Here is a 26,293-nt window from a genome sequence, read left to right as displayed (position 1 = left end):
CGAGTAAAAAATACGATCAGAGTCCTTTACTGATGAACCAACCAAGCCTGGGGCTTCACTTAAAGGCAGTGGACACTATTGGTAATTAGTTAAAATCATTATTAGCATGAAACCTTACTGGGTAACGTGCAATGGGGGAGAGGTTAGTAGTATGAAATGACGTAGTTTTTGAGAAAGAAGTAATTATCCACAAATTTGATTTCGAGACCTCAGATTTAGAATTTGAGGTCACAAACTTCGTGTGACAAGGGTGTTTTTTCTTTCATTATTATCTCGCAACATGATGACCAATTGAGCTCAAATTTTGACAGGTTTGTTATTTTATGCATTTGATGAGATGGTTAAGTGAGGAGACTGGTCTTGGACAATTACCAATAGTGTCGCTGTCCACTGTCTTGAAAGACAAACCATACATTGAAAATAAAGCAAACCATTGGACTCATCACTCTCATAATTTAAAGTACTTTGAACTTTATTTTAAAAACATGATTTAAATATGGCACTTAATACATGGGGAAATTACCACTGTGAATAAATTTAAAACTGACATTTGAGTAGTAGCAAGCAAATATAAAATTATCAACCAAAATCAAAGAAAAACTCCAGGATCCCACTTGAACCAAATCACTCTGGTTACCTGCACTAAAAACTTGGGACCCAACTAAATGGCAATGCTTGCCGCAGAACTCTTATGCTTTATACATTTACATGTATGTCCATGGGCTGTACATCACCCTCTAAAGCATACGATTCTAGCTGTATTATAAGCACAGAACTCTGTGCTGATGTTACCCTGTAAAGCATGTACCGGTAAATCCATGGGCTGTAAGTGCACAGCGTCGCCTATAAAGGCAGTGGACACTATTGGTAATTATTCAAAATAATTATCAGCATAAAACCTCACTTGGTAACGAGTAATGGGGAGAGGTTGATAGTATAAAACATCGTGAGAAACGGCCCCCGCTCTGAGGTAATGTAGTTTTCAAGAAAAAAGTAAATTCAGATTTAGAATTTGAGGTCTCGAAATCAAGCATCTGAAAGCACACAACTTCCTGTGACAAGTTTCATAGTTATCTTGCAACTCCGACGACCAATCGAGCTATAATTTTTACAGGTTTGTTATTTTATGCATATGTTGAGATACACCAAGTGAGAAGACTGGTCTTTGACAATTACCAATAGTGTCCAGTTTCTTTAAACAGAATTCTTCAGTAAGCAGTGTCATGAAATTGGGCCCCGTTTGTCTCTTGAAGCTAAGATTTCAGTCAATCGTCTCCCAAGTAGCTCCAATAATGCTGGGAAACTACTTACATACCTGCAGAAAACTCAAATTTCATTTTCCTTTCAGCATAAAAATAGTATATCCTTTCTCACTATAATTGCTTCTTGCAACAGCTTGACCAACTTTCTTTATATTCTTATTTTTTACTAGTGATCTGAGATGGGAAACTTGGCAAAGTGTATATTTATACTACATTAAATGAGAATACGGCACTCTTTTCAACACTATACATTTTGTTGGGATATATGTTCATCTGCAAGGTAGTAAATAATGACTATTTATTGTAATGCAGCAATAAACTCTACATAGGCTTTACTTGGTTATGCATCGAGGAAGGACCCGATGGGTTAAGTACCAGTCAGGTGGATAGGTTGTTTTATAAGTACATCTTAAACAAAAACAACTTTTTGATAATGGCCTGTCTTTTTGACCCTAGCAGAGTCTTTCTCAAAGGATTGCAACATAAACAGGTACATGTGTATATATACTAATTTACTTGCTTTGTTTGTGTTGTGCTGTGTGTCTATTTAGCCCTCGATGAAGACTCTGCCATGATTGAAATGTCAGGCCATGAAATTCATTTTTTTGTTGCAATTTCTATCGTAGGTCCTTTTGGTTGATAAGCAATTTTGGAACAGCTTTTTCTAATTTCTTATACATATTAAACAGTCTCAAATCCCTTAAAGTCCAATAAAGTGAAATCTCAGTTGAAATAAAAAGCAAACCACACACTGCTGCAGTTTGGATTGCTGCATCATGCATAGTGCACTTGCTCAATGTTCAGGGGGGGGGGGGGGGGGTTGATAATGACAAGCTTCTATTTATATTTCAGCGCTGCCGTTGCTACGCAATTCATACAATGCCAAGTTGTCATTTGCTCCTCTTCCTATGTTTATTATAACACATAAAATACAATGTATAAGCTCAAATTAAAGCCTCATAAATAATTTCTCTAAATATAAGAATTAATATAATATAATAATGTGTATGTAAGCCAATACATAAGGAGTTGTGTGTGTGTTTTCGTTGATATACGTCAACGTGTGCAGCAAAACACTATAAGCATAATTCATTACATATCAAGCTTTTGTATTAGTTGAAAACCTTTTATATAATTAAACAAATGAAACATAAGTGAATTCATTAACTTAAATGCTTATGACTTCAGAATGATTCAGCCAAAAAGGTTTGACTGTCAACTAAAACCTTTATAACTTAACAAACGGACAAATATATGAAGCAAAAACAACCCAAACTATATATGGCACAAACGGTAAAAAGCCCATTGTCTTTCAGTACAAATGTCAGTAAATGAAATGCAAGCATAAATATTGGCGACGGTTTACAATAATTACCTTTTATCCAATTAGACGATTAATTGAAGTATTTATTTATAAAACACTGGTTTTTACTTTCACAGTCTGCAAGATTCATTTTGTTTTCACTAATAAATAGTCTTCCTCCAGCAGAATAATCACCCAATTTGTCAATTAACAGATCGTATCTGCCAAATAGACCAGCAGTGTCAAACTTTTAGCACCCCGGACTAGGATATTGACAAAATAGAAAGACTGCTAACTGTATGTGGAGATAAATCTGGAAGTCACAGTTTCAAATCTCGTTCCAGTCGATTATTTTTTTTCATTCCTAGTAAAATTTACCCACAGTACTCCATGCACAGTGTCAAAGGTTTAAATAAATACACTTTCATCCTCTACAGATATATTACAATTCTTAATATTTAACACTTTAAAAATGTATGTATTGCTGCAATTTCATTCTATTGTAAATATGCAAAGCCTCAAATATTATTAATCACTTTAAATCAGTACAATTAACCATTAATTGGCCTTCACCACTTTAGTATTCAGTGATGCAACTGTACTGAGCGCTTACAAGGAAATGTCCACATTGGCAATCCACTGTTACACAAATTTAAATGAAACTGCACTCGATTTTTTATAGGGAAAGCATTTATTAAAGCAGGAATCTTGGTCTTGATTATTGCAATGAATCTAAAAATGATGGCACTGATGTTTTTTGTTTGTGAAGATGATCTTCACATCAAGGGAACTCCGCAAACTCCAAGGAAGGGAATATATACACAAAGCTGGCAACAGCCATTCTCTCTCTGACAAACATTAGTTTAACTTCTATGATTATTGAATTGCACAAATCAAGACATTGTGATTTAAAAACTAGAAAATAATTGTTCTAGTACTTTAGCTTGGTAGGATTCAAACCCACAACCTTGCGATTGCAGGTCCACCAGTCTAACCACTGGACCGCAGTGACCATAGATCAATCAGCCTAGGAGTTGAGCTGCCTAGTAGGCTTAGAGCTTTAATCAACGGGCAAGAGAAAATAAACACAGCGCTTGCAAACCAAATCACCAAAAAGCCCAACCATTGTGCTTAAAAGCAAACTGGTGACTGCTAAACAGGACAACTCAACAAGGGAGTTAAAAAAAGTACTGTATTTACATGATGGAAATAAACATGGTGGTACAATTTTCATTATCTTAGTTTTGTCTTGAGTTGATATGACCAGTCATTTTGTAGTACAATTGCAATTAAGTTGTTGTTTGCCATATATATTGCTGTGGACATTATGGGCATCATGTCTGATTCTTCTTTATACCCTTCTGTCCAGAAACACTATTTCCAATGTTTTTATGTTTTCTAAATCTAGCATGGTTTCTCGGTGAATGCCTCGTCTGAACTGCTAAGAATACATGAAAGTGATAAGACACAAGAATTTCTGTGGACATGTTGGTCTGAATCTTCTTTACAAAAATCTGTCCAGGAACACTATTTCCCATGTGTTCTAAACCTGGCATAGTTTCTTGATGGACACCTTCGTCTGTACTTCTAGGAATACATGAAAGTCATGAGACATGAGAGTTGCTGTGGATGCTGTGGGGCCTCATACCTGAAACGTCTTAACACACTTCTGTCTTGGGGGACTATTTCTGATGTATTCATGCATTCTAAAGATGGCATGGACGTTCGGTGGATGCCTCATGTAAGCTTCTATGAGTACATGACTGTGAAGAGCCACACAAATTTCTGTGGGCCTGTTGGTCTGAATCTTCTTTGCAAAATTCTATCATGGGGGACTATTTCTATAGTTTTCATGCATTCTAAACCTGGCATGGTTTTCTGGTGGATGCCTCGTCTGAACTTCTAAGAGAACATGAAAGTCATGAGACATGAGAGTTGCTGTGGACGGTGTAGGTATCATGTCTGAAACTTCTTTACACACATCTTTCCGAGATAAACTATTTCCGTTGTTGTCATGCATTCTAAAGATGGAATGGTCACTCGGTGGATGCTTCGTCTGAAACTGCTAAGAGTACATGAAAGTTCATGGCAATAGTTGCAGACGATGAATATTTACAAAACGGACTCTATCAAACATTGCACACTTAGCATTTTAGCTTTAAATTGCTTTTCTTTTTCAAATTAAGAATCAAGCTTTAAAAAAAAAAAAATTCATGTAGTTGTTACTCCCTTGCAATGTGCTAAGGTGCGATATCGTAATCGGGGTTGTATCAGAGAGCGGCAAATGCAAAGTTACAGCGACAGTTCATCATATTGCGCATTACATTCCATGTGTCGCTGTTGGGGTCATAGCACTCCGTTAAATCAAGGTAGGCCGAGCCGGAGTGGCCTCCTGCTGCGTAGAGCATGCCATTCAGAACTGCTACTCCCAGACCTGCAAGTTGATTGGAGGAGTTGACAAAGAATGATATTTATAAATCAGTCTGGGTTGTATCAGAGTCTCGTAATGGACAACAGTATTTCAGTTATGCGGCTACCTCAAAATAATTCAATTTACCAGGTCTTCCTAGATCACACTACAATATTTGCACAGAATTCAGTGGTACGCAGTGCCATGAAAGCAGAAAATTGTGCTTAGGAAATAATATTGTTCTGCAAAGCACAAATTTGCAGAGAGCCAGTCACAAACAATATACATTCGATTTATTCTGCCTGGTTATTATTTTCTTCTGCTTAAAGGCACTGGACACTATTAATGGAGAGTTATGGAGAGTTGTTGATAGTATAAAACATTGTGAGAAACGGCTCCCTCTGTGGTATGTAACATAGTTTTTGAGGAAGAAGTTATTGTCCACAAATTTGGTTTAAAGACATCATAAATCAAGCATCTGAAAGCACACAACTTCGTGTGAGAAGGGTGTTTTTTCTTCCATTATTATCGCGCAACTTTGACGACCAATTGAGCACAAGCCTTCACAGCTTTGTTATTTTATGCTTGTGTTGAGTTGTACAGCAAGTGAGAAGACTGGTCTTTGACAATTACCAGGAGTGTCCAGTGTCTTTAACAGCTTGATAAAATTGGTCATGGGTCCAGTTACAATGGCTAGCAAATGCAGTAATTATAATGCCCACTCTTGAGGAATGAGGAATAACCAATCTTTATGTATATGTCTAAAGATTTAAAATAAATACACAAATAAATAAAATTATACAAACCTGTCCTGGTTGTATTCATGGATGCAACCGTTGTCCACGTTTCTTGCGTTGGGTTGTACTGTTCCACGCTACTTAAATGCGTCTCTCCATTGTGGCCTCCGACTACGTAGATGAAACCATGAATGACCCCGACGCCAAAGTTGATTCGTTTGTCAGCCATGGGTGCCACCATCTCCCAGGTGTCCGAGTCTGGGTCGTACCTTTCAACGCTTCAAGACAATGGCACAAAAACAAAAAAATCATTAGTGAGGAGTTTGTCAATGTCAGCTAAGAATCCATCCAACTTTGGGTTGTGTTTTTCGAACAAACTATTTTAATTACCTTAACTTACTTAACTTTATAGTAAAAACTGACAATTTGTACTGTCTTCTGTGCTTATCCCGACTCGACCATGCACCTCCTTCACTTAATTTACTCGTCTCAATGCAAATGCATGTCTTTAAGGACCACTGCTACTAAAATGGATCCCTCTGCAGTGTCATATTTGTTTTCATCTAGCTCTTGTAAAGTAGTATTCTTTGTACCCCTAACTTGTGATTGATAATGTTATTTTGTTTTGATACTGTAGAAAACTGAACCTTTAAAGGTGTTACAGGAGCAATCTTAAAGTAACACACCTGTTGAGATAGTTAGGCCCATACCCTCCGATCGCATACAGTTTGCCATCTACGACTGCAGCATTAAAGATACTCCTAGTGTTAATCATTGGTGCCACCGTCTTCCATTGGTTAGTCATAGGATCGTAGCACTCCACGCTCCGTAGATACAACTTTCCGGTAACCCCTCCTAATGCATAGATCTTCCCATTCAGCACGGCCACCCCGTGGTTGCTACGACTTAAGTGCATGCTCGCCACTTTTCTCCACGAGTTCGTTTTGGGGGTCCAGCATTCAGTGCTGTTGTCATGGTGACGATACATGGAGCCGTTACGGAGCTCAGAGACGACACCGCCGATGACGTAGAGGGTTTGTTGGACGACCACGGCAGCACATTCTTGACGCCGGCAGCTTAGTGGAGCAACCTCCGTCCAAACGTCCTTGTCTCGGTGATACACCTCAACACTATAAGGGAAGAAAAGAAAAAATGGACAAGATTCACTTTCTGAAGAAATGTTTCTGACAATACTTCCAGTACACGTACTTTGACAAATATCACAGACCTATGAAATTTGTGAATAAACACAACTTTGTTCTTACATTAACATTTAACAATTTATCTATCAAGGTAATATTACGTTAAATTGTCACAAAGCCACCCTGGACAATTAAAGTTTAAATATGAATACTTTGACATTTTTGTTTTTAGAAAATCCAAAATAAACGAAATAACAACTACATGGTTGTACAAACATGATAATTTTCAGCCACAATCTTATCATCACTTACATGTACCCATGCTAAATCTTAACTTAAAGGTAGGGTCCCTTCCAAGTAATAGCCCCCCCCCACACACACACACCTATGGTTTTTGATAATGTTTACTCAAGCATGTCTAAGAAGAAAAAAATTGTGAATCGATGTCTAAGTTTTCTGAGGGTTTGTGTCCGTTCGTGATGTTTTACCTGCTGTCACTTTGTAAACTTGCATGGATTCGCATTCTTGATAAAAAAAATCTAAATAGGGCCCTATATTGCTGTTTTTTCTCAACAAGTGTTCAGCTGAAACTTTCACAGGTGACTGTTTGTGTATCTTTTAGTTTGGCCTAGTACAAATTAGCATTATGTGGACAAAAACAATATAATTATAAAGCTCGCGGTAGTAGAATAAAGCAAGAGAGCTATCTAATAAACAAACTCTACCTGGCAAGTAGATACACACATGGTGTTACCGCAAACCAAATATATATTGATACCTCACCGAGTCACCATGCAATGCCACAAACCCAACACTCCCTTTAAAAAAAGGTGCTTTATGAACATAACATAACAACTTCCTTGCAGGGTACTTCAAAGTGTGGTCTAAAAATAGCCAAGAAATATTTCACAAGACAATATTATCACAATGTTATCACAATCTGTCCAAGTTATGACAAGATTTTATTTGAAAGCCGGGTTTGTTTGAATAAAATATACTCCCTGCATATTTCAAATAGTGGACTTTAGTTTCAAAAATAAACAGTATCTGGGTGGGAGATGATAATTCCAAGCACAGCCACATGCCTGCATTGAACATGAAGACATAGCCCCTGTAAATGGGCTGTTATACCTTAGATATGGACACTATTTTTAAACTAGCATTTCCATAAATAAAGCAATGTTCTACTTCACGAATGAAATACAAATGTTATCAAAACAAGCACTATGTTGACTCAAATTGATAAAACAAGTTTTTTAGATGTGGATATAAATATCCCCCCCCCCTCCTTTGTTCCCTTTTCACTTTTCATCCCTTGAGTGTTTCTGACTGCATTCTACTCTATTACATTAGTCTACTTTAGGAACATTAAAGGAACACGTTGCCTTGGATCGGACGAGTTGGTCTATAAAAAGCGTTTATAACTGTTTGTTATATGGTTGGAAAGATGCTTTAAAAGTAGAATACAATGATCCACACAAATTTGTCTCAAAATTACGTGGTTTTCCTTTTACTGTGCGAAATAACACAGTAGCCCATTTATAGGATTCAAACTATCCTCTCATCATCGGGGGGCTAGAAAGCACAGTTGCTTGTTTTGATCACTATGTGGATTTGTCCCAGATAACTATCTTCAGAATTTATAAACATTGTATGAATATTTAACAAATGTAATGAGTGTGTATTACATATTGTTGTGTGTATTAAAAAAATAATGAATATTGTATTCAGATTTAAGTAATTATTCAAAAGCAGTGGACACTATTGGTAATTACTCAAAATAACTATTTGCATAAAACCTTACTAGGTAATGAGTAATGGGGAGAGGTTGATAGTATAAAACATTGTGAGAAACAGCTCCCTCTGAAGTGACAAACTAATTTTCCACAAATTTGATTTTGAGACCTCAGAATTAGATTTTGAGGTCTCGAACCAAGCATCTGAAAGCACACAACTTCGTGTGACAAGGGTGTTTTTCTTTCATTATTATCTCGCAACTTCGACGACCAATTGAGCTCAAATTTTCACAGGTTTGTTATTTTTAAGGCATAAATTGTTGTGATACACCATTCCAAGTGAGAAGACTGGTCTTTGACAATTACCAAAGGTGTCCACGTCTTTTAACAAATAAAAAATGTATAAATATTTATGTCATTGAAATTGCTAAGACTATTTAAAAAAATAAAAAAATATTGTATACATATTTAAGTAATTAAAAAAAAATGTATTAAATAGTAAACAAAAAAATATTAAGTAAGCAAAATATAAGTAATTTGATTTTTTTGAGTGTATTAAAAGTTAAAGCCAAGCTTTGCTGTCTTTTCACACACACAAAAAGATTTCTTTTCTCAAATTTTTGTATCACACAATCATGTATGAGTATTAACCGCATGATTTCTATGTACACTTATAATATGTCATTCAAAATGGAAAGCTTGAACTGTTTTGTAATTCTATTAATTGCATCTTTCTTTGCATTCATACTCTATTCTTTTTCTAAATTTAGCAGCCATTAACGAAAGTGCTTGGGAAAGATAATGTCAGATTGTGTGAAGGCTTGGTGCAGATAAATGTCATCCCCCATCCATCATCCATGCCAACCTACTATTGTTGCCACTAGGAGAGTAATTATCGCAAGACTATTTTTAGCTCCGGGGTTATATAAATAGACCAGGGCTGCTATCGGAATGACTGTTGGGAAATAATAGCATGAGTCCATTAGGGCTTAATTGCTTTACTTCATGCCAAGACAAAACCAAATCATGCAATCAAAAAAAAAGCCTACTGCCTTTGCACTCTAATTCAGAACGTTGTATCTTGGCCAGAGATTAGTGTACATTATTGTATCTAGATAGTGTGCTGGGCTGGGTCCAAATTTCATAGAGCTGCTTGACGACCGATTTTATGCTCACTGAGCCATTTCCATTTCATAATGCTGCTTATCAGCACCACAGGAATGACGTTCCAAACAAAATACTGACAGTAAACCAAATGTTTTTTTGGTTTTTTTTAAGGGCAAAAAAAGAAGCAGACAACAACAAAACATAAAAACCCACATACTTATAAAAAAAAAACAAGTTGAATCTATTTGATGACATGTTCAAGCGCCTGATGCTTCACCTTTGAAAGGGCAACGGTTCCCAGGTCTTTTTTCCTTGGTAAAGGGCACCTGTCCAGAGGGGCAATAGAGGCAATTGCCTCCATGATGAAGTACTATGCCTGCTTGTTACAGTTTGGTTGTATGATGTGTTTAATGAAATCTAGATTAAAATGAATGAACTCTTCCAAATCTTATGAAAGCTTGTTTACGTTACAAAGTAACATCCCGCAAAGAAGTGTCTTTAAAAAACAAATACAGTTCTCCCCATGCTCAAACAAAATTCAGCTAAACATAGAATATGTTTTCAAAAAACACTGGACACTATCGGTAATTGTCAAAGCATATGCATTACATAAGAAACCTGTGAAAATTTGAGCTCAATTGGTCGTTGAAGTTGCGAGATAATAATGAAAGAAAAAACAACCTTGACTTGGTGTGTCTAAGCATATGCATTACATAGGAAACCTGTGAAAATTTGGGCTCAATTGGTTGTCGAAGTTGCGAGATAATAATGAAAGAAAAAAAAACATTGACACACTAAGTTGAGGGCTTTCATATGCTTTCAGATTTCAATCGACCTCGATTTCTAAATTTGAGGTCTCAAAATCAAATTCGTGGAAAATTACTTCTCTCTCGAAAACTACTTCACTTCAGAGGGAGCCGTTTCTCACAATGTTTTATACTATCAACCTCTCCCCATTACTCGTTACCAAGTAAGGTTTTATGCTAATCATTATTTTGAGTAATTACTAATAGTGTCCACTGCCTTTAACAAAGCGAGAAGAGAAAAAAAAATAGGGAGAACCCTTGAAATCAATCATGAACAGTCAATCCCATAAAAGTCTTTCCTGAAACGATTGCGGTTGTCTCTTAAAAAACCCAAATGATATAAATTTACTAAAATCCCTTTGAATTTAGAGCCATATTGCAGACAAAATCAACAATACCACAATCAGACCATGATGCACAGCTGTGCCTACGTGCAGAAATCCAGAGTTTCTAGAAATCTTTGGATTTGCCCCCTGTCATGTCTGTAGTCAACATTACTGACCCACTTGGTTTTTATCTTTGTTGGGAAATTGGACTATATTTAGACCTTTGTGCCAATAAAACTTGTTGTTACAAGGTTCCTGATTGTCATCCAGATAAAATGACATTCAGGCTTTATGTACATTAACATGTAATTTGAAGTTGGACATGAATTTCATGTACAATGACACATGGTGAAAATTTTCCTTGTATACGGGCTCAATGACGTTCCCCCCCCCCCCAAAAAAAAGGAACAGATGTGTACTTCTAGGTGATGTATAATTTGGCTTTTGCCCTACACCAATGTGTTGTCACTAAGTAAAGTTACTGCATTTTGTACTTTCCTTAAGAATAGTAACAGAAAAACGCCCTTGGCGCATAAGTTTCTGACACACATCTGTGTATGGGTAAAAAACGCAAATAAATATTCTTAATCCCCAATGCAAATTTAACATCTATTATATAAGTTTCAGATGCTTGATTTTGAAACCTCAGCTGAGGTCACACCATCAATTCAAATATATTTGTGTGAGAAATGACGTCTTTCTAAAAAACTATGTTACCTCAGATGGCGCTGTTTCTCACAATGTCTTACTACCAACAGCTCTTCATTAAGAGTAAGTTTTATGCTAACAATTGTTTTGAATAATTACCAATAGTGTCCAGTGCCTTTAAAAAATGGAAATCTGAGGTGATTTGAATACAAAGAGATGTTTGGAAGTTCTGCATCATTGTTAACCTCTGTACCATTCAGTTAACCTACGGCAGCTCACTGCCACAATGAATCTTTGCATCCATGAAATTATTGACAGGGGATGTTCATGGTAACAGGCGTGATACACATATCATCGGCTCAGTACTACTACAAGGTCATTAATTGCAAATTCATCCTCATAATAACCAAAAGCTTGTTTAAAGCGAAAAATGCATATATATTGTTTGAAAAAATGAATCAAAAGCCACCAAAAAAATGTTCTTCTTACAAACTGATTGTTTCTTTAATGTCAATAATTACTTTGGAGACCACTCTCATTAAAATAAACTTCATATACCAGGAGCTACGAATTAGGCAGTTTGATGAAACCCATTCAAGTCCTGAGTAGGCATTAAATGTAATTCATTGAGGCAATTTGCCTAAACTTCTGTAAAATTTCTATGGTAGGCCGTATTTGCCTAGGTGCCCCTTGAAATATTTCAGGTACAAATTTAAATTTCTTTCAATGAGGTGGCTTTTACCATGGCAGGCTTGATTTGCATCCAGGATGCCCCTGGTCATTGCCTTAGTGCCCCTTGAAATATTACTGACAGTAGAAATTACAATGTAGTATTTCCCTGCCGTCGGTTTCACAAAACTCTTCCTGAATTAAGACTAATCTTAGAACTTAGGACGAGTCCCAGCCCTGCGCTGTAGCATGCAGACCTTAAGATTAATCCTAAGTTAGGACGAGTTACTCGTCCTAACTCGAGATAAGACGAGTCCTAACTCTTTGTGAAATCGGCTGGTGGAGTTGCCATTCACTAGAACTGCCCAGCCCTTGACAGTCATCAAATTTATGGTAGAACCATGTACAAAGATATGGATAGTTAGCCTAAGTCTAAGCAGAGATGGAGCTAATGGTATTTAACAACTGAACAGTTTTATAGTCAATCTGCTTTGATTTATTTCTATTAGAAACCTGTAGATCTCATATGTTTCATATTACGTGTAGGTTTGAATTTTAAATGGCTATGTTTAAAGATTCAAGGCTGTTGATAGGGCTGTTGAAAGCCTTCATTTAAGGCATTGCACACACAAAATCTGGCCACGGTCAGTTTTTTTTAACAACTGAATATTTTAGTCAATCTGCTTCAAACTTCTTTCTATTATAAACTTACCATGTTAAGTAGATCTCATTAAATGCTTCATTTATGTGTAGGTTTGAATTTTCAATGTTTAAAGATTCAAGGCTGTTGAAAGCCTTCATTTAAGGTACTGGCCATGGTCAGTTAAAAAACTAATAATGACTTACAATCTGTCGGGATCCTGCCATTAAATCATGTATACTTGCTTTATACAGCTTGTTGCATGTATTTCTGGCATTGTGTAAACGGCTTTGTTTACACAAGCTTCAATTTATGTATGATATCATACGTCGAAATTTGTTCTGATAGAAAATTCTTAAATTCAAATAATTTCTTTCTGCCAAAAAAAACCCAGATGAGACCTTTTATTTATTTGAAGGTAAAATTCAATGTACTGTAGGTAGCATACTACATGCCGAGTCGATGTGTTTTTTGCAAAGTTTGTGTGTTTCAAATCTGGCTCTAAAAATGTAGCTCTTTCCTTTTATCGTACAAAATGTAAATTTATATGCATGTAAATTGCCTTCAAGCACTAAAGAAATCTCTCGATAACGTCTGATTCTCTCCAATCGTAATAATTTGGTGCTGCAATGCCTTAAGCTTGGCATTATGCATTATTACCATGGCAACATAAAATAATGCCTCATTCATCCCCGTTAGTGGATTCCTGATTAAACCGGTTTGTTTCCGGAGCTGGGAGTACACATGCAGCAGACTTCCAATGAATAGTGAAATTGCACCATGAGCGTGCAGTAAACATGTTTTTCGCATATTTTGGTTAAAAATGTAGTGCGTCATCAGTTTCAGTTTGGTTCATCTGCGGCAGATGAGAGTGACATTTAGAGAAAACATATTCATACTGTTGCCCACTAATATCAATTTGGAACACAAATTGATGTGTTTGATATCTCCTAAGGCGAACATTATTTGGGTGACATTAGTTTACTCATTTCTCAAAAGCTACAGCACCCATCATCAAGTAATATTAAAGCCATTGGACACTTTCTGAACAAAACAAAAATTAAAAGTTCACAGATTTACAAATAACTTACAGGGTTTACAGAAGGTAATGATGAAAGGCTTCCCTTGAAATATTATTCCATGAAATGCTCTACTTTTTGAAAAAACATTAAAACAATTATCAATTCTCGATATCGAAAATAACAGATTTATTTTAAACACAGGTCATGACACGGCGAAAAGTGCGGGAACAAGAGTGAGTTTTCCCGTTATTTTCTCCCGACTCCGATGACCGATTGAGCCTAACTTTTCAATGGTTTGTTATTTTATATTTATAAGTTGTCATACATAAAGTGTGGGCCTTTGGACAATACTTTTTACCGGAAGTGTCCAATGGCTTTAATTGACAGGTAGCCTGGAAAGGTCAGGCATGCAAATGTGACTTCACCAAAAAAGATGAAATTTACAAAATTGTCATACATGAAGTGTGGGCCCTTGGACAATATTACTGTTTACCGATGTTGTGTGATTGCTTTAAGGGAAGCTTTCTACTATCTTTATCTTCAAACTGTGTAAGTTTTATGTAAATCTGTGCACACTGTGTTTGGTGTCCCAAAAAAGTACCCAAACCCTTTACCCGAACAAGGTTACCATGTGTGGCTGGTATCCCACTCATTTCTCCTTAGTAGAAAATTGTAAGCATTATTTCCTGCTTTTAAAAGCAGATCTATTAAACAGAGTCCTGGTGTGTAATGTATTCAGTTAAACATGCAATATCCATAATTTTATTAAATCTTACCAAAGCTGTTTAAAAAAAAAACTACTTTAGCTTGAGTCTGGGCTTAAATTTAGACTATATATGATGTGCATTTTCCTTAAAGGGCTTCAACTAGGCAGACAGAACCTGAACCTAAGCCCAAGCATTGATTTCCCAAAGGGCCTAAATCTCGTACAGAAAGAAGGAAAGAAAAAGGAAGCCAGACTCCTTGACTACGTACATTGCATTTTCTCTAAAAGCCTTGGGGTTGCATTTTAGTGACCTTTACCGGAAACATCTTCAAGCTTCTGTCATTGGTTCCGGTGAAGTAGCTGTTCTGACCAAACCATGACAGAGGTGTTGGTCTGGTCATGGAGGAAGGAAGTAAAAATGCTTAAAGCATGAAATTTCTCCACTGATAAAAACAGAAATGCCAACCTAATTTTCACACGATTTTCAGGACAAGCAAACACCAGCTGAATACCAGTAAAAAGCAACATGTAACAAATGGAAGCTTGGTTGGTAATCCTGTTTTTATCAAGGAAGAAATTTCATGCTAAGCAAATTTTTGTGCTTAGCAGCTCTATGAAATTGGGCCCTGGTTAGAGCATACAAATCCATTAGGCCCTAATGCTGATGAAATTGTGTATTGACCTGATTCACACAATTACATTACCACATTTTGGGAGTCAGTTTCCCTCTGGGTTCTACTGAGAAGTTTGTAGTTTAGTCTATGTACGCGCCTGTATGTGATCACCTAAGCTTTATAAAATTTGAACTAAAAAATGGCAGGCCATGGAGCCATGTAATTAAGCCATGTTGTGTGTCAATGCGAGGGATTAGTCAATGATAACATAAAGTCTCAAAAGCTCTTAAAATGTTGATAATCAATATTTGTAAAAACCTTACCTATCTAGAGTTGCAAAGAGGCCATTCTTTCCACCGATGGCACACAGTAAACCCTTCTCTCCCCGGGTCTTCACTCTGGATCCCATCTTACTGGCAACTTGTAGTCTTTCCTCCGGCCGCAGGTGGTACCTCAGGGCGCGATTGACCTGCTCCTGACACGACGGATTATCCCTGATGAATGGATTAGCCTCGTAGAGTCTGGTCAGCATCTTCAGGGTCATCAGCGGGAGTCGAATGCAGTGGAGAAGTTTGCCCATGTAACAGCGCCGTTTATTGGGGTCGTATCGCACCCAGCTGTCCAATGCGTTGAAGACGGCCTCCTCAGAGGCAACGATGAGATCATCCCGACTCAGGATGCTGGCAAGATCGGTGTGCTCCAACTGCAAGAACTCTTCGCTGATGCTGAGCTCCTCAAAGTGTTGTGCAATAAAGCATTGCGCTGTGCGGTACAGCTCCGTGCAGGCATGAGCGTCCGCAAAACATGAGATGCCAATACAGTTTGTTGCGTGAAGTTGTGCCTAGTGTTCATGAAGAAAGAACAAAACAAAAACAATTTTAAGGGAAGTTGTACTGGTAGTTGTATTTATTGTCAGAAACAAGTATCAGCTATTGTGAGACCCAGCATATAAAGAAAAAGCGTGTGAAAGTTAAGCTGATTCGAACACTGGCGTCACATAAAAAAAGTGAAATCTCCTAAACTGTTTTTAAACATTTGATTTTGGACTCTAACATTCTTTTACATGAAATCTGCATAATTTCAGCCAAAAAAGATTCTGCAAAGTATTTAACTACACGTGTACTTGTATACCATGTAAGTTTCTACACATAACCCCAATCTATCGAGGGGAGTGAAGAGTAAAAGCCCAAAGAACCTGAATTCTTCTAAACCCGCCTAACAATTACGTGAAATTCACAATTTGGTCACTAGAAGTTGTAAGGTGGGCCACAGTTTGAATGGACAAGAGAAACAATGCAATACCAAAACAAAATATGAAAGTGATCACGACAGGCCCGTTGTTTTACAAGATACCAACAACAAAATGCGTTGTACCTGGAGAAAATCACAGCATAGCTTGATGACTGGTTTCAGCTGCAGCAGACAGGCAGCGGCTAGCAGAGTCTGCACGTTGGCGTGCGTCACCCTCACCTTCCCTGTATACGCAAACTCCACCAAGGTCTGCAGCGCCATGTCATCCACTGACTTGAGTTCAATCTCTTCTTTCTCCCTCTCGCACAGCGAGCCAGTGAACATTGCACGGAAGTACTGGCTGCAGCTGGCCAACACGGCCCGATGGGCGGACACCCTGCACATGCCTACTCTAAGGACGACGTCGCAGAGTTCACCCTGTTTTCTGAGCTGGTTGAGGGACTGGAGGATCTGACTGGCATACATTGGAACTTCAGTCACTCCTTGTGCAGCGTCTTCATCAGAATTCATGTTGTCCATCATTTATCTTAAGGCGACCTCATTATCGGGATGAACAGACCTGTTTCAAAAGCATATCAAAGAAAGATGGACAGATCTAGACTTCAGAAAGGAAAAAGAAAAAAAGCCAACACAAACACCACTTTTTCATTCGATATGAAATAATATAGTTACTAATTTACCTCAAGGAGATACAAAATGAGTGAAAAAGTGGCGGCGCCATACGGAAAGTTACCCAAACAGGAAAACAAACAAACAAACAAACTACCAAGACTACACGCAGGGAGGTTGCATGTTATTTTACACATGAAAATCAGAAAAGTTTCCGTATGGCGCCACCACTTTTTCATTCGATAGAAAATAATCTGGTATCTAATTTACTTAAATTTTTCAATGAGATATCCCTCTTTGTAAAAATTAGTGAAGAAGTGGTGGCGCCATACGGAAAGTTATCCTGAAAATCAAAGTACATTACAAACATATCTATGATGTCGATCAGATTCAGAGTGTGCACAAAATGTTTGTTTACATGTTAATACTTGTTGTTAGATTTAATTTAGTAAACATAATTAATTTTCTTTTTTTATCAATTAATTAATAATTATTATAAAAATTCATTATTATTAAATTGATCAGATTGTTTGAAAGTCGACTACAAACGTCCTCATGTCAGAATTATGACTGCTAGGCTATTGCTCGTAGATGACTCACCTTTATTAGTAGTAATGGGATCTTATGGGTTCTCGACAACAAGCTGCAGCCGGCCGCGGGTCGGTCCAGCACGGAAGAAATGGTGTTTACTATTGCTCCTCACACATTTGGTCATGTACCTCAACGAATTGCAACGAAATGGTGTGTACCGGTTGTTCGATGAACCATTCCAATGTGTAGAGCAGAACCCGTCTAAAGCCTAAACTTGTTCCAGTCTGGTGCTCTGTTTTGGGATTTGGTAGACTTGCTCTTTTTATTTTGAACCGGACGTCTGTGAGTGCGCCACCATTATCAATATTTCTTTTTTTGGTTGCCATTTTATTACGCGGCGGGTTACGTTTTACCACTTCCTTCATGGTTTTACAACCATTGCAAAAACGGTACATAAAGAGCAACAGTATTGTACGCAGTTCTTATATTGTGCATTGTTAAAGTACACATTAGTGTTTGTGAACAAACACGAAGCTGTTCCGTGTTGTTTTGCTTAGCCTTGCTCAAGGCAGTCGCATTATTCGCTCCGAAAAGACGCAGCCGTAAACCCACCCGCCGTATACCCTGTGCATGGTGTGTGCGATCACACCGAATGACCAACCCGTATACACACTGTCACATCGCACGAATACTGTTCACACAAGTCATCGCACTCGTACACCACTAACCGCATGCGGAGGCCACCACATGCGGATAGTGTACGAGGGCATCGTGTCACGCACAGTGAATACGGGTGGGTTTTACGCACAGTGAATACGGGTGGGTTTTTATACAGCGGCGGTCTTTTTTCGGAGTGAATAATTCGACTGCCTTGAGCAAGGCTATGTTTTGCTGGGATTTGCTGAAAGAAGATTTTCAAAAAAGTTGTGTAGCTCTTGATATGAACACCGGACACTTCGGCACCTTGCAAACTCGGCACCAGCAAACTCGGCACCTCTCAAACTCGGTACCCACAACCTCGGCACCTTGCAAACTCGGCACCCACAAACTCGGCACATGCACAACCACAAACTCGGCACCTGGTTGAAAACGTTCAATCTGCCACGGTTACAAACTCGGCACCCAGTTGGAAATTGAAATAAAGCCCGATCCTCGACGTGTGTATCGGCGGGTTCGACGTCGTACCGACGATACATACCTAATAATTAATATGTATTTTTCACTGTCGTGGTGAGGTCGCCCTTTTCAAAGATCTGTATCAAAATAATTAATATGTATTTTGTGTAAACTTTTGAAGACGTTTTTGAGTCGAAAGTACGTAATTTCGTAGTTGCGATATAAACCCTCCTGCCGACGGCAGGAGGGTTACGTTATCGCAACTAGTAATTTCGATGTCCAAGTGTTTTTTGGGAACATTTACACGAAACTCACTTTGATCCAGTAAAAAAACACTCATTCAAAATAAAGAGATACGTGTAAATAATTTCTGTGACAGAATGTCGTGCACTGTTTTTTTTTTTCACGATTCCACTAAACACCAGGTGAGCACGCTGAACTGTCGCTGCCGCCGCCGCGGTGGGGCAAAAGTCCCCCACGGCCGACGGCCGCCATGTAGGCAAAACGCGCTCCTAAATCACACTCTCTTTAAAATCAAAAAGTCATTGTCAACAAAACGCGAACATTTTCAAAGCCCAATACATCAACGAATAGCGATGCACTTTCACCAACATGATTGAAAAAAAAAAAAAAAAAAAAAAAAACTGAACGTGCGGACGTAAAGTTTCCGGGAAAAAAAATATATAATCTCCGATGCCAATTTTTCGAAAGTTCGGAAGCGTTTATGGTCATATAAGCTAGAATAACTACTAATTATTTCAACTAAATTCAAACAGTTTTTACGGTGTTAATACTACTCTTCGGGTGGTATTTGCTGTTGGTGCCGAGTTTGGTTTGGTGGACCAAAATAGGCCGGTGCCGAGTTTGTTTGTTGCCGAGTTTGATGGACCAAAACAGGCCGATGCCGAGTTTGTTTGGTGCCGACATTCTTGGTGCCGAGTGGGTGCCGAGTTTGCGAGGTGCCGAGTTTGCGAGGTGCCGAGTTTGCTGGTGCCGAGTTTGCAAGGTGCCGAAGTGTCCGGTACCCCTTGATATATATGGTAACACTTACGTTGACCCGTAAGTAAAGGTCAACATGGCGACACGTGAGCTACCAAAGACTAATCTGCAATGCCCAAGGAGTTTATAACTGAAATAGTTTAAAAATCGGTTGTGTATAATGGTCCCACTTCCGGCGGTTGACCCAGAAGTAAAGGTCAACCTGGGGTCACCGTTTTTCAAAGTTAATATTTATTGCCTAAGAGTATATAACTGACAAAAGTTTGAACATTGGCTGTGTACTTTTTGAGATATGGTCACCGTGACTTCCGGTTGACCCGGAAGTAAAGGTTAACATGGGGTCAAAGTTATTTCAAGCTAATTTTCATGCTTCAATTTTCATGGTTTATAAACCATGTTTTTAAGATGACCCAATTTTCATGGTTTATAAACCATGATTTGTAAACCATGAATTTGATGCTTATTTTTTCTGGTTTATAAACCATGTTTTATGAACCATGATTTACAAATGTTTGTTGCATGTTCATGGTTTGTAAACCATAAACTTACACACAACAAGTACTACTGGTATGTAAACCATAAAAAGGATTTGGCAACACTTTCTATGGTTTACATCTAATTGCTATAAACCATGGTAAAAACATGCCTTAAAATGCCAAACAGTTAATTGACAGACGGCGCCCCATAGTAACCAACCGTATACTTCAATATCTTGGAACACAAAATCTCTTCTCCGAGCGCGGCGGACAGGAACCTATAACAAGAGACAAGTTTATCATAGGAGACTGTGTCTCGGGGGACGCTAATCACCCACAGGCGGCCCGGGGGAATAGACATACCGAATGCCAGTCAATATGTGTTTTATTAACACACTGTGGTGGTAAAGACACTTGGAAAAGAAAATAATTTCTTTAGTGACACGGTTCACGTCAAGAGAGGGCGCTGTAACCAGGCGCTATTTAAAAAAAAATAGTGGCCGGCGGGCACAAGGCAGATGTTAGGCCGTGTCCGAAACGGCGACTTCGGCTACAGCTACGGCTAGATCGCGCGCGTCTGCTATTCTTCAACACTGGTATACGCGCTGATCTAGACGTAGCTGTAGCCGAAGTCGTCGTTTCGGACACGGCCTTAGTTTCCAAACGCCAGGAGTCGATTGCTTCTCGAAAGGATCCGATGTAATCGGTAGTCGTCAAACGGAGCAGTAATACATAGACTCGCTACAATTCCTTGAGCTTTTTCTCCCTAAGATTTGTTTGTGTATTTTTGTATGGTAGATAAATCGATGTTTTGGAGTTTCGTTCTTTAGTTCAGACATTTGTTTAATTTATTTTTATTCACTACCATTAATATACAAAAAGGTCATGTTTTTTTGCTGATTTGTAAAGTTTATTTTCAAGATTTAACAAAGCAATGCGTATCCACAGGATACGAACTCTTCATCAACTAAACATGGTCGATTTTTAAATCGGTTTATCAATACGTTATCATTCAAATGAAGTCAATTAAAGACTGCCCTTCCCTATACAAAGGACTCATGAAGCATTCCTGTTTTTATCATATTTTTTATAAAGCTCCATTACATTTATTTACGATTTTTGAACATTACACACCACGAGTCCATTTGTAGCATACTGGGCGTGTGTATTACACCGCTAAGATTTCATCAACGACACGGGTCGATTTGTAAAACAGTTTATCAACACGTTCTCATTCCAACGGAGCCAATCGAAGACTGTAACTACCTAAACAAAGCATTGCTGATTTTATCATATTTTTACACGTTATCATTCAGTTAAGACCAATCAAAGACTGTCATTACCTAAACAAAGAATTCATGTAGCATTACTGATTTTATCATCGTTTTATAAAACTCCATTATATTTGTTTCAGATTTTTGAAAATTACACACCACGAGTCCCTTTGCAGCATACTGTGCGCGTGTACTACACTGCTGTGCGCACAGTTTAAGATTTCATCAACGCCACGGGTCGATTTGTAAAACAGTTTATCAACACGTTATCATTCAAATTAGACCAATCAAAGACTTTCATTACCTAAACAAAGCATTCATGTAGCATTACTGATTTTATTATTATTTTATAAAGCTCCGTTGTATTTATTTCAGATTTCTGAAAATTACACACCACGAGTCCCTTTGCAGCATACTGTGCGCGTGTATTACACTGCTGCCGAACAGTTTAAGATTTCATCAACGCCACGGGTCGATTTGTAAAACAGTTTATCAACACGTTATCATTCAAACGAAGCCAGTCCAAGACTGTCATTACCTAAACAAAGCATTCATGTAGCATTACTGATTTTATCATATTTTTTATAAAGCTCCATTATATTTGTTTCAGATTTTTGAAAATTACAGACCACGAGTCCCTTTGCAGCATACTGTGCGCGTGTACTGCACTGCTGTGCGCAGTTTAAGATTTCATCAACGCCACGGGTCGATATGTAAATCGGTTTATCAATACGGTTTAATTCAAATTAGACCAATCAAAGACTGTCATTACCTAAACAAAGCATTCATGTAGCACTACTGATTTTATCATAATTTTAAAATTCTCCATTATATTTGTTTCAGATTTTTGAAAATTACACACCACGAGTCCCTTTGCAGCATACTTTATGGTGTACATCACTGCTGTGCGTACAGCTAACGATTTCATCAACGCCACGGGTCGATTTGTAAAACAGTTTATCAACACGTTACCATTCAAACGAAGCCAATCCAAGACTGTCATTACCTGAACAAAGCATTCATGTAGCATTACTGATTTTATCATAATTTGATAACTCTCCAAACTATTTATTTCAGATTTTTGAAAATTACATTCCACGAGTCCATTTGCAGCAAACTGTGCGTGTGTACTACACTGCTGTGCGTACAGTTTACAATTTCATCAACGCCACGGGTCGATTTGTAAAACGGTTTATCTGTATGGTATCATTCAAATTAAACCAATCAAAGACTGCCATTCCCTAAACAAAGGATTCATGTAGCATTCCTGATTTTATCATATTTTTATTAAGTTCCATTATATTTATTTCAGATTTTTGAAAATTACACACCACGCGTCCCTTTGCAGCATACTTTATGGTGTACATCACTGCTGTGCGTACAGTCAACGATTTCATCAACGCCACGGGTCGATTTGTACAACGGTTTATCAATACGTTATCATTCAAATTAGACCAATCAAAGACTGTCATTACCTAAACAAAGTATCATGTAGCATTACTGATTTTATCATAATTTTATAAAGCTCCGTTATATTTATTTCAGATTTCTGAAAACTACAAACCACGAGTCCCTTTGTAGCATACTGTTCGCGTGTACTACACTGCTGTGCGCACAGTTTAAGATTTCATCAACGCCACGGGTCGATTTGTAAAACAGTTTATCAACACGTTATCATTCAAATAAGACCAATCAAAGACTGTCATTACCTAAACAAAGCATTCATGTAGCATTGCTGATTTTATCATATTTTTATAAAGCTCCGTTATTTTTATTTCAGATTTATGAAAATTACAAACCACGCGTCCCTCTACAGCATACTTTATGGTGTACATCACTGCTGTGCGTACAGTCAACGATTTCATCAACGCCACGGGTCGATATGTAAAACGGTTTATCAATACGTTATCATTCAAATTAGACCAATCAAAGACTGTCATTACCTGAACAAGGCATTCATGTAGCATTACTGATTTTATCATATTTTTATTAGCTCCATTATATTTGTTTCAGATTTTTGAAAATTACACACTACGCGTCGCTTTGCAGCATACTTTATGGTGTACATCACTGCTGTGCGTACAGTTTACAATTTCATCAACGCCACGGGTCGACTTGTAAAACAGTTTATCAACACGTTATCATTTAAGTTAGACCAATCAAAGACTGTCATTACCTAAACAAAGCATTTATGTAGCATTACTGATTTTATCATAATTTTATAAAGCTCCGTTATATTTATTTCAGATTTTTGAAAATTACACACCACGAGTCCCTTTGCAGCATACTGTGCGCGTGTATTACACTGCTGTGCGAACAGTTTAAGATTTCATCAACGCCACGGGTCGATATGTAAATCGGTTTATCAATACGTTATCATTCAAACGAAGCCAATCCAAGACTGTCATTACCTAAACAAAGCATTCATGTAGCATTACTGATTTTATCATAACTTTATAAAGCTCCGTTATATTTATTTCAGATTTTTGAAAATTACACACCACGAGTCCCTTTGCAGCATACTGTGCGCGTGTATTACACTGCTGTGCGAACAGTTAAAGATTTCATCAACGCCACGGGTCGATTTGTAAAACGGTTTATCAATACGATAACAAAGGATTTATTTAGCATTACTGATTTTATCCCATTTGTATAATGCTCCTTTCTGTTTATTTCTGATTTTTGAATATTGTATCATAAGAAAGTGGCATCTAGAGAAGGAAGGAACAAACAAAAATCAGTGAGAAATAAAAATGTGTGGCTCTTCCATACAATATCCTCTTAAATGTTCTTCATTTAGTTCAAATTTAAATGGCCTGTCTTAGCTCCGTAAACTTAGTAAATGACCAAAATTAGATTCAGAAAGTTTTGTTGGTGACAGTATTAAAACAATTGAATTAAAATTAAGGGGGGAATGAAGTAATGTTTTCACATACGACACAGAAACACTTTGGTTTGATAAAGCATAGAGGAAGGCTGTCCTTCATCTATGATATAAGTGAGTAAGCCAGCACAGACCGGCTATCAAGGAATGCAAGGCACTCAATTGGACGAAACGGCGAGGCAATAAAACAATGTCCGGGCCAGACCGGTGACAGATTGAGCACACAGGTCCCGCGACAAGCCCGCCTGACTGTCCATAGCGGTAATAAAATATTTGAAGCACAAAGTTTTGGCCTAAAATTAATTAAAATGGTATTAATTAAATTGAGATATTGGCGGAAAGTGCTGTAAACCGTGAAAGACACCAAAATAACTTAAACAGTTAAATAATTTCCCAATTCTTTTGTGCATGGTGATTTGCCCATTGTTTGTGCACAGTTATCCAGTTTCGCTATTTTCCAATAATTATTTTCTAATTAAAACAACTTGTACTTTGCAAGTTTTACCATTGACGACTTTCACATGTTATTCGGGACTACCATAAGTACATCTGGGGGAAAAAATCAGGTAGTTGCTAATTTCTCTGTAAAAACTAACATATTTAGAGCGATAGTATGAATGTCACTAGTGAAGTCACTCAATTTTGACAAATAAGCAGACGATTTTTTTTTGTCGTGATGGCCTAAAATTGACTGAAAAAAACTTGTAGGCAACTGTTCCGTACTTTCTTTTAAATCTGATTGTCTTTATTATATTTCCATTACCAGGGTGTGATTTATCCTCTTTTTTCTCTTTTATTTCAATTAATAGATTTTATAACTAAGATAAAATTCATGAGAAAATTAACTTAGATAAAAACCACATGAAACACCCCAGATTGTGGGCTTTCAAAACCAAAGAAAATGAATGTAAGAATGCCTCGCATTCGGATGCTTTCGCGCTCGCAGGCTTCACGCTTTGCACATAGTTTATTTTTCGATGTCAACAACCTATCACACCCCTGCCCATACGGTGTTATTTTTTTTTTCTCTTTTTCTTTTTTAAATTTAATTATTAATTCTTTTTGTACTTTATGCCTCCGAAGAAGGTCCTGTTTGGATCGAAAGCTAAGGCCATTTATACCTTACTCATTATATATTTTATTTGTTTATTTTATTTATTTATTTATTTATTTACAGATTTTCTTGGTCAATTTCGGCAAATTAGCAGCCAATTTAACCATCAACAACCTATTCTAATTCGCGCGAAGTCGAAAGCTACTGAAAAGGGTAATTTCGTTTTTATGATTAGTCAAAAACTGTAATGCTGCGGGGACAGCGTCATTCAATTCAACAATTCAACAAAGCAGCATTGAAATTCGTAGACGCTTCTTCAAGCTTGTGTGTCTCGAAAAAGAATGACGATACGCTAAATTGATGTGCTAAAGGAATTTTAATAACTCGACTCAATACGAAATTGAAGGGCCGAATTCTAAATTTGAAACGCAGTCACAACTGGAGAGGCAAAACAGCTTTAATTCCAGTGCATGAAAGTTAATTCCACTGCTCATTTGCCAAATTTGACCGAGAAAACCTATATTTATTCATTGGGGGAGGGGGGGGGCATGTATTGGAAACTGACCAAGACCTGATTTTGTATTGTGTGACAGAAGTCTTGGCAGATGTTCAACTGCGTAGGTGTGAAGAGTGTTTGCCTTTACATTATAGAGGAAACAACTTTTAAACCAAGCGTGTCTTCAGTTTAGATATAAGTGAAGTTGTTTGTTTCATTACTTGAAATTGAATACATGAAACCATTGCTCCCGGTCCATCACCAGCTATCTTTTTCTGCATTCGTGTAAGTTGTAGGACGACATAACCGAAAGAACCATCAAAGGGCGGGTCCTTTTGATAAAAAGTTTTACAAATCGACCCGTGGCGTCGTAAACTGTAAACTGTACACACAGCAGTGTTGTACACACGCACAGTATGCTGCAAAGGGACTCGTGGTCTGTAATTTTAAAAAATCTGAAATATATATAATGGAT

General features: G+C 37.6%; 1 protein-coding gene across 1 annotated transcript; it reads right to left on the bottom strand.

Moving 5' to 3' along the window:
• Nucleotides 1–384: 384 nt before the first annotated feature.
• On the bottom strand, nt 385–17,722 carry LOC139936708 (kelch-like protein 28). Its single transcript, XM_071931588.1, has 6 exons — nt 17,589–17,722; nt 16,503–16,938; nt 15,452–15,969; nt 6,399–6,842; nt 5,782–5,990; nt 385–4,999 (listed from the first exon to the last, which is right to left on the bottom strand). The coding sequence occupies exons 2-6, from the start codon at nt 16,899–16,901 to the stop codon at nt 4,836–4,838; spliced, it is 1,734 nt and encodes a 577-aa protein (XP_071787689.1). The 5' UTR covers nt 16,902–16,938; nt 17,589–17,722; the 3' UTR covers nt 385–4,835.
• Between the last annotated feature and the right edge of the window lie 8,571 nt (nt 17,723–26,293).

The sequence above is a fragment of the Asterias amurensis genome, chromosome 1 (assembly GCF_032118995.1).
Source record: "Asterias amurensis chromosome 1, ASM3211899v1".
In the NCBI taxonomy this organism is placed as follows: Eukaryota; Metazoa; Echinodermata; class Asteroidea; order Forcipulatida; family Asteriidae; genus Asterias; species Asterias amurensis.
Note: the sequence above shows the minus strand (reverse complement) of the source record. Positions and strands in the feature narration are given on the sequence as shown.

Excerpts from the sequence above, each read along its gene's own strand:
- LOC139936708 (XM_071931588.1), bottom strand. The coding sequence starts at position 16,901 with ATGATGGACAACATGAATTCTGATGAAGACGCTGCACAAGGAGTGACT. Across the intron at positions 15,970-16,502 it reads TATGCTGTGATTTTCTCCAG|GCACAACTTCACGCAACAAA; the intron begins GTACAACGCATT and ends CATGAACACTAG. Across the intron at positions 5,991-6,398 it reads GGGCCTAACTATCTCAACAG|CGTTGAAAGGTACGACCCAG; the intron begins GTGTGTTACTTT and ends ATTGTCTTGAAG.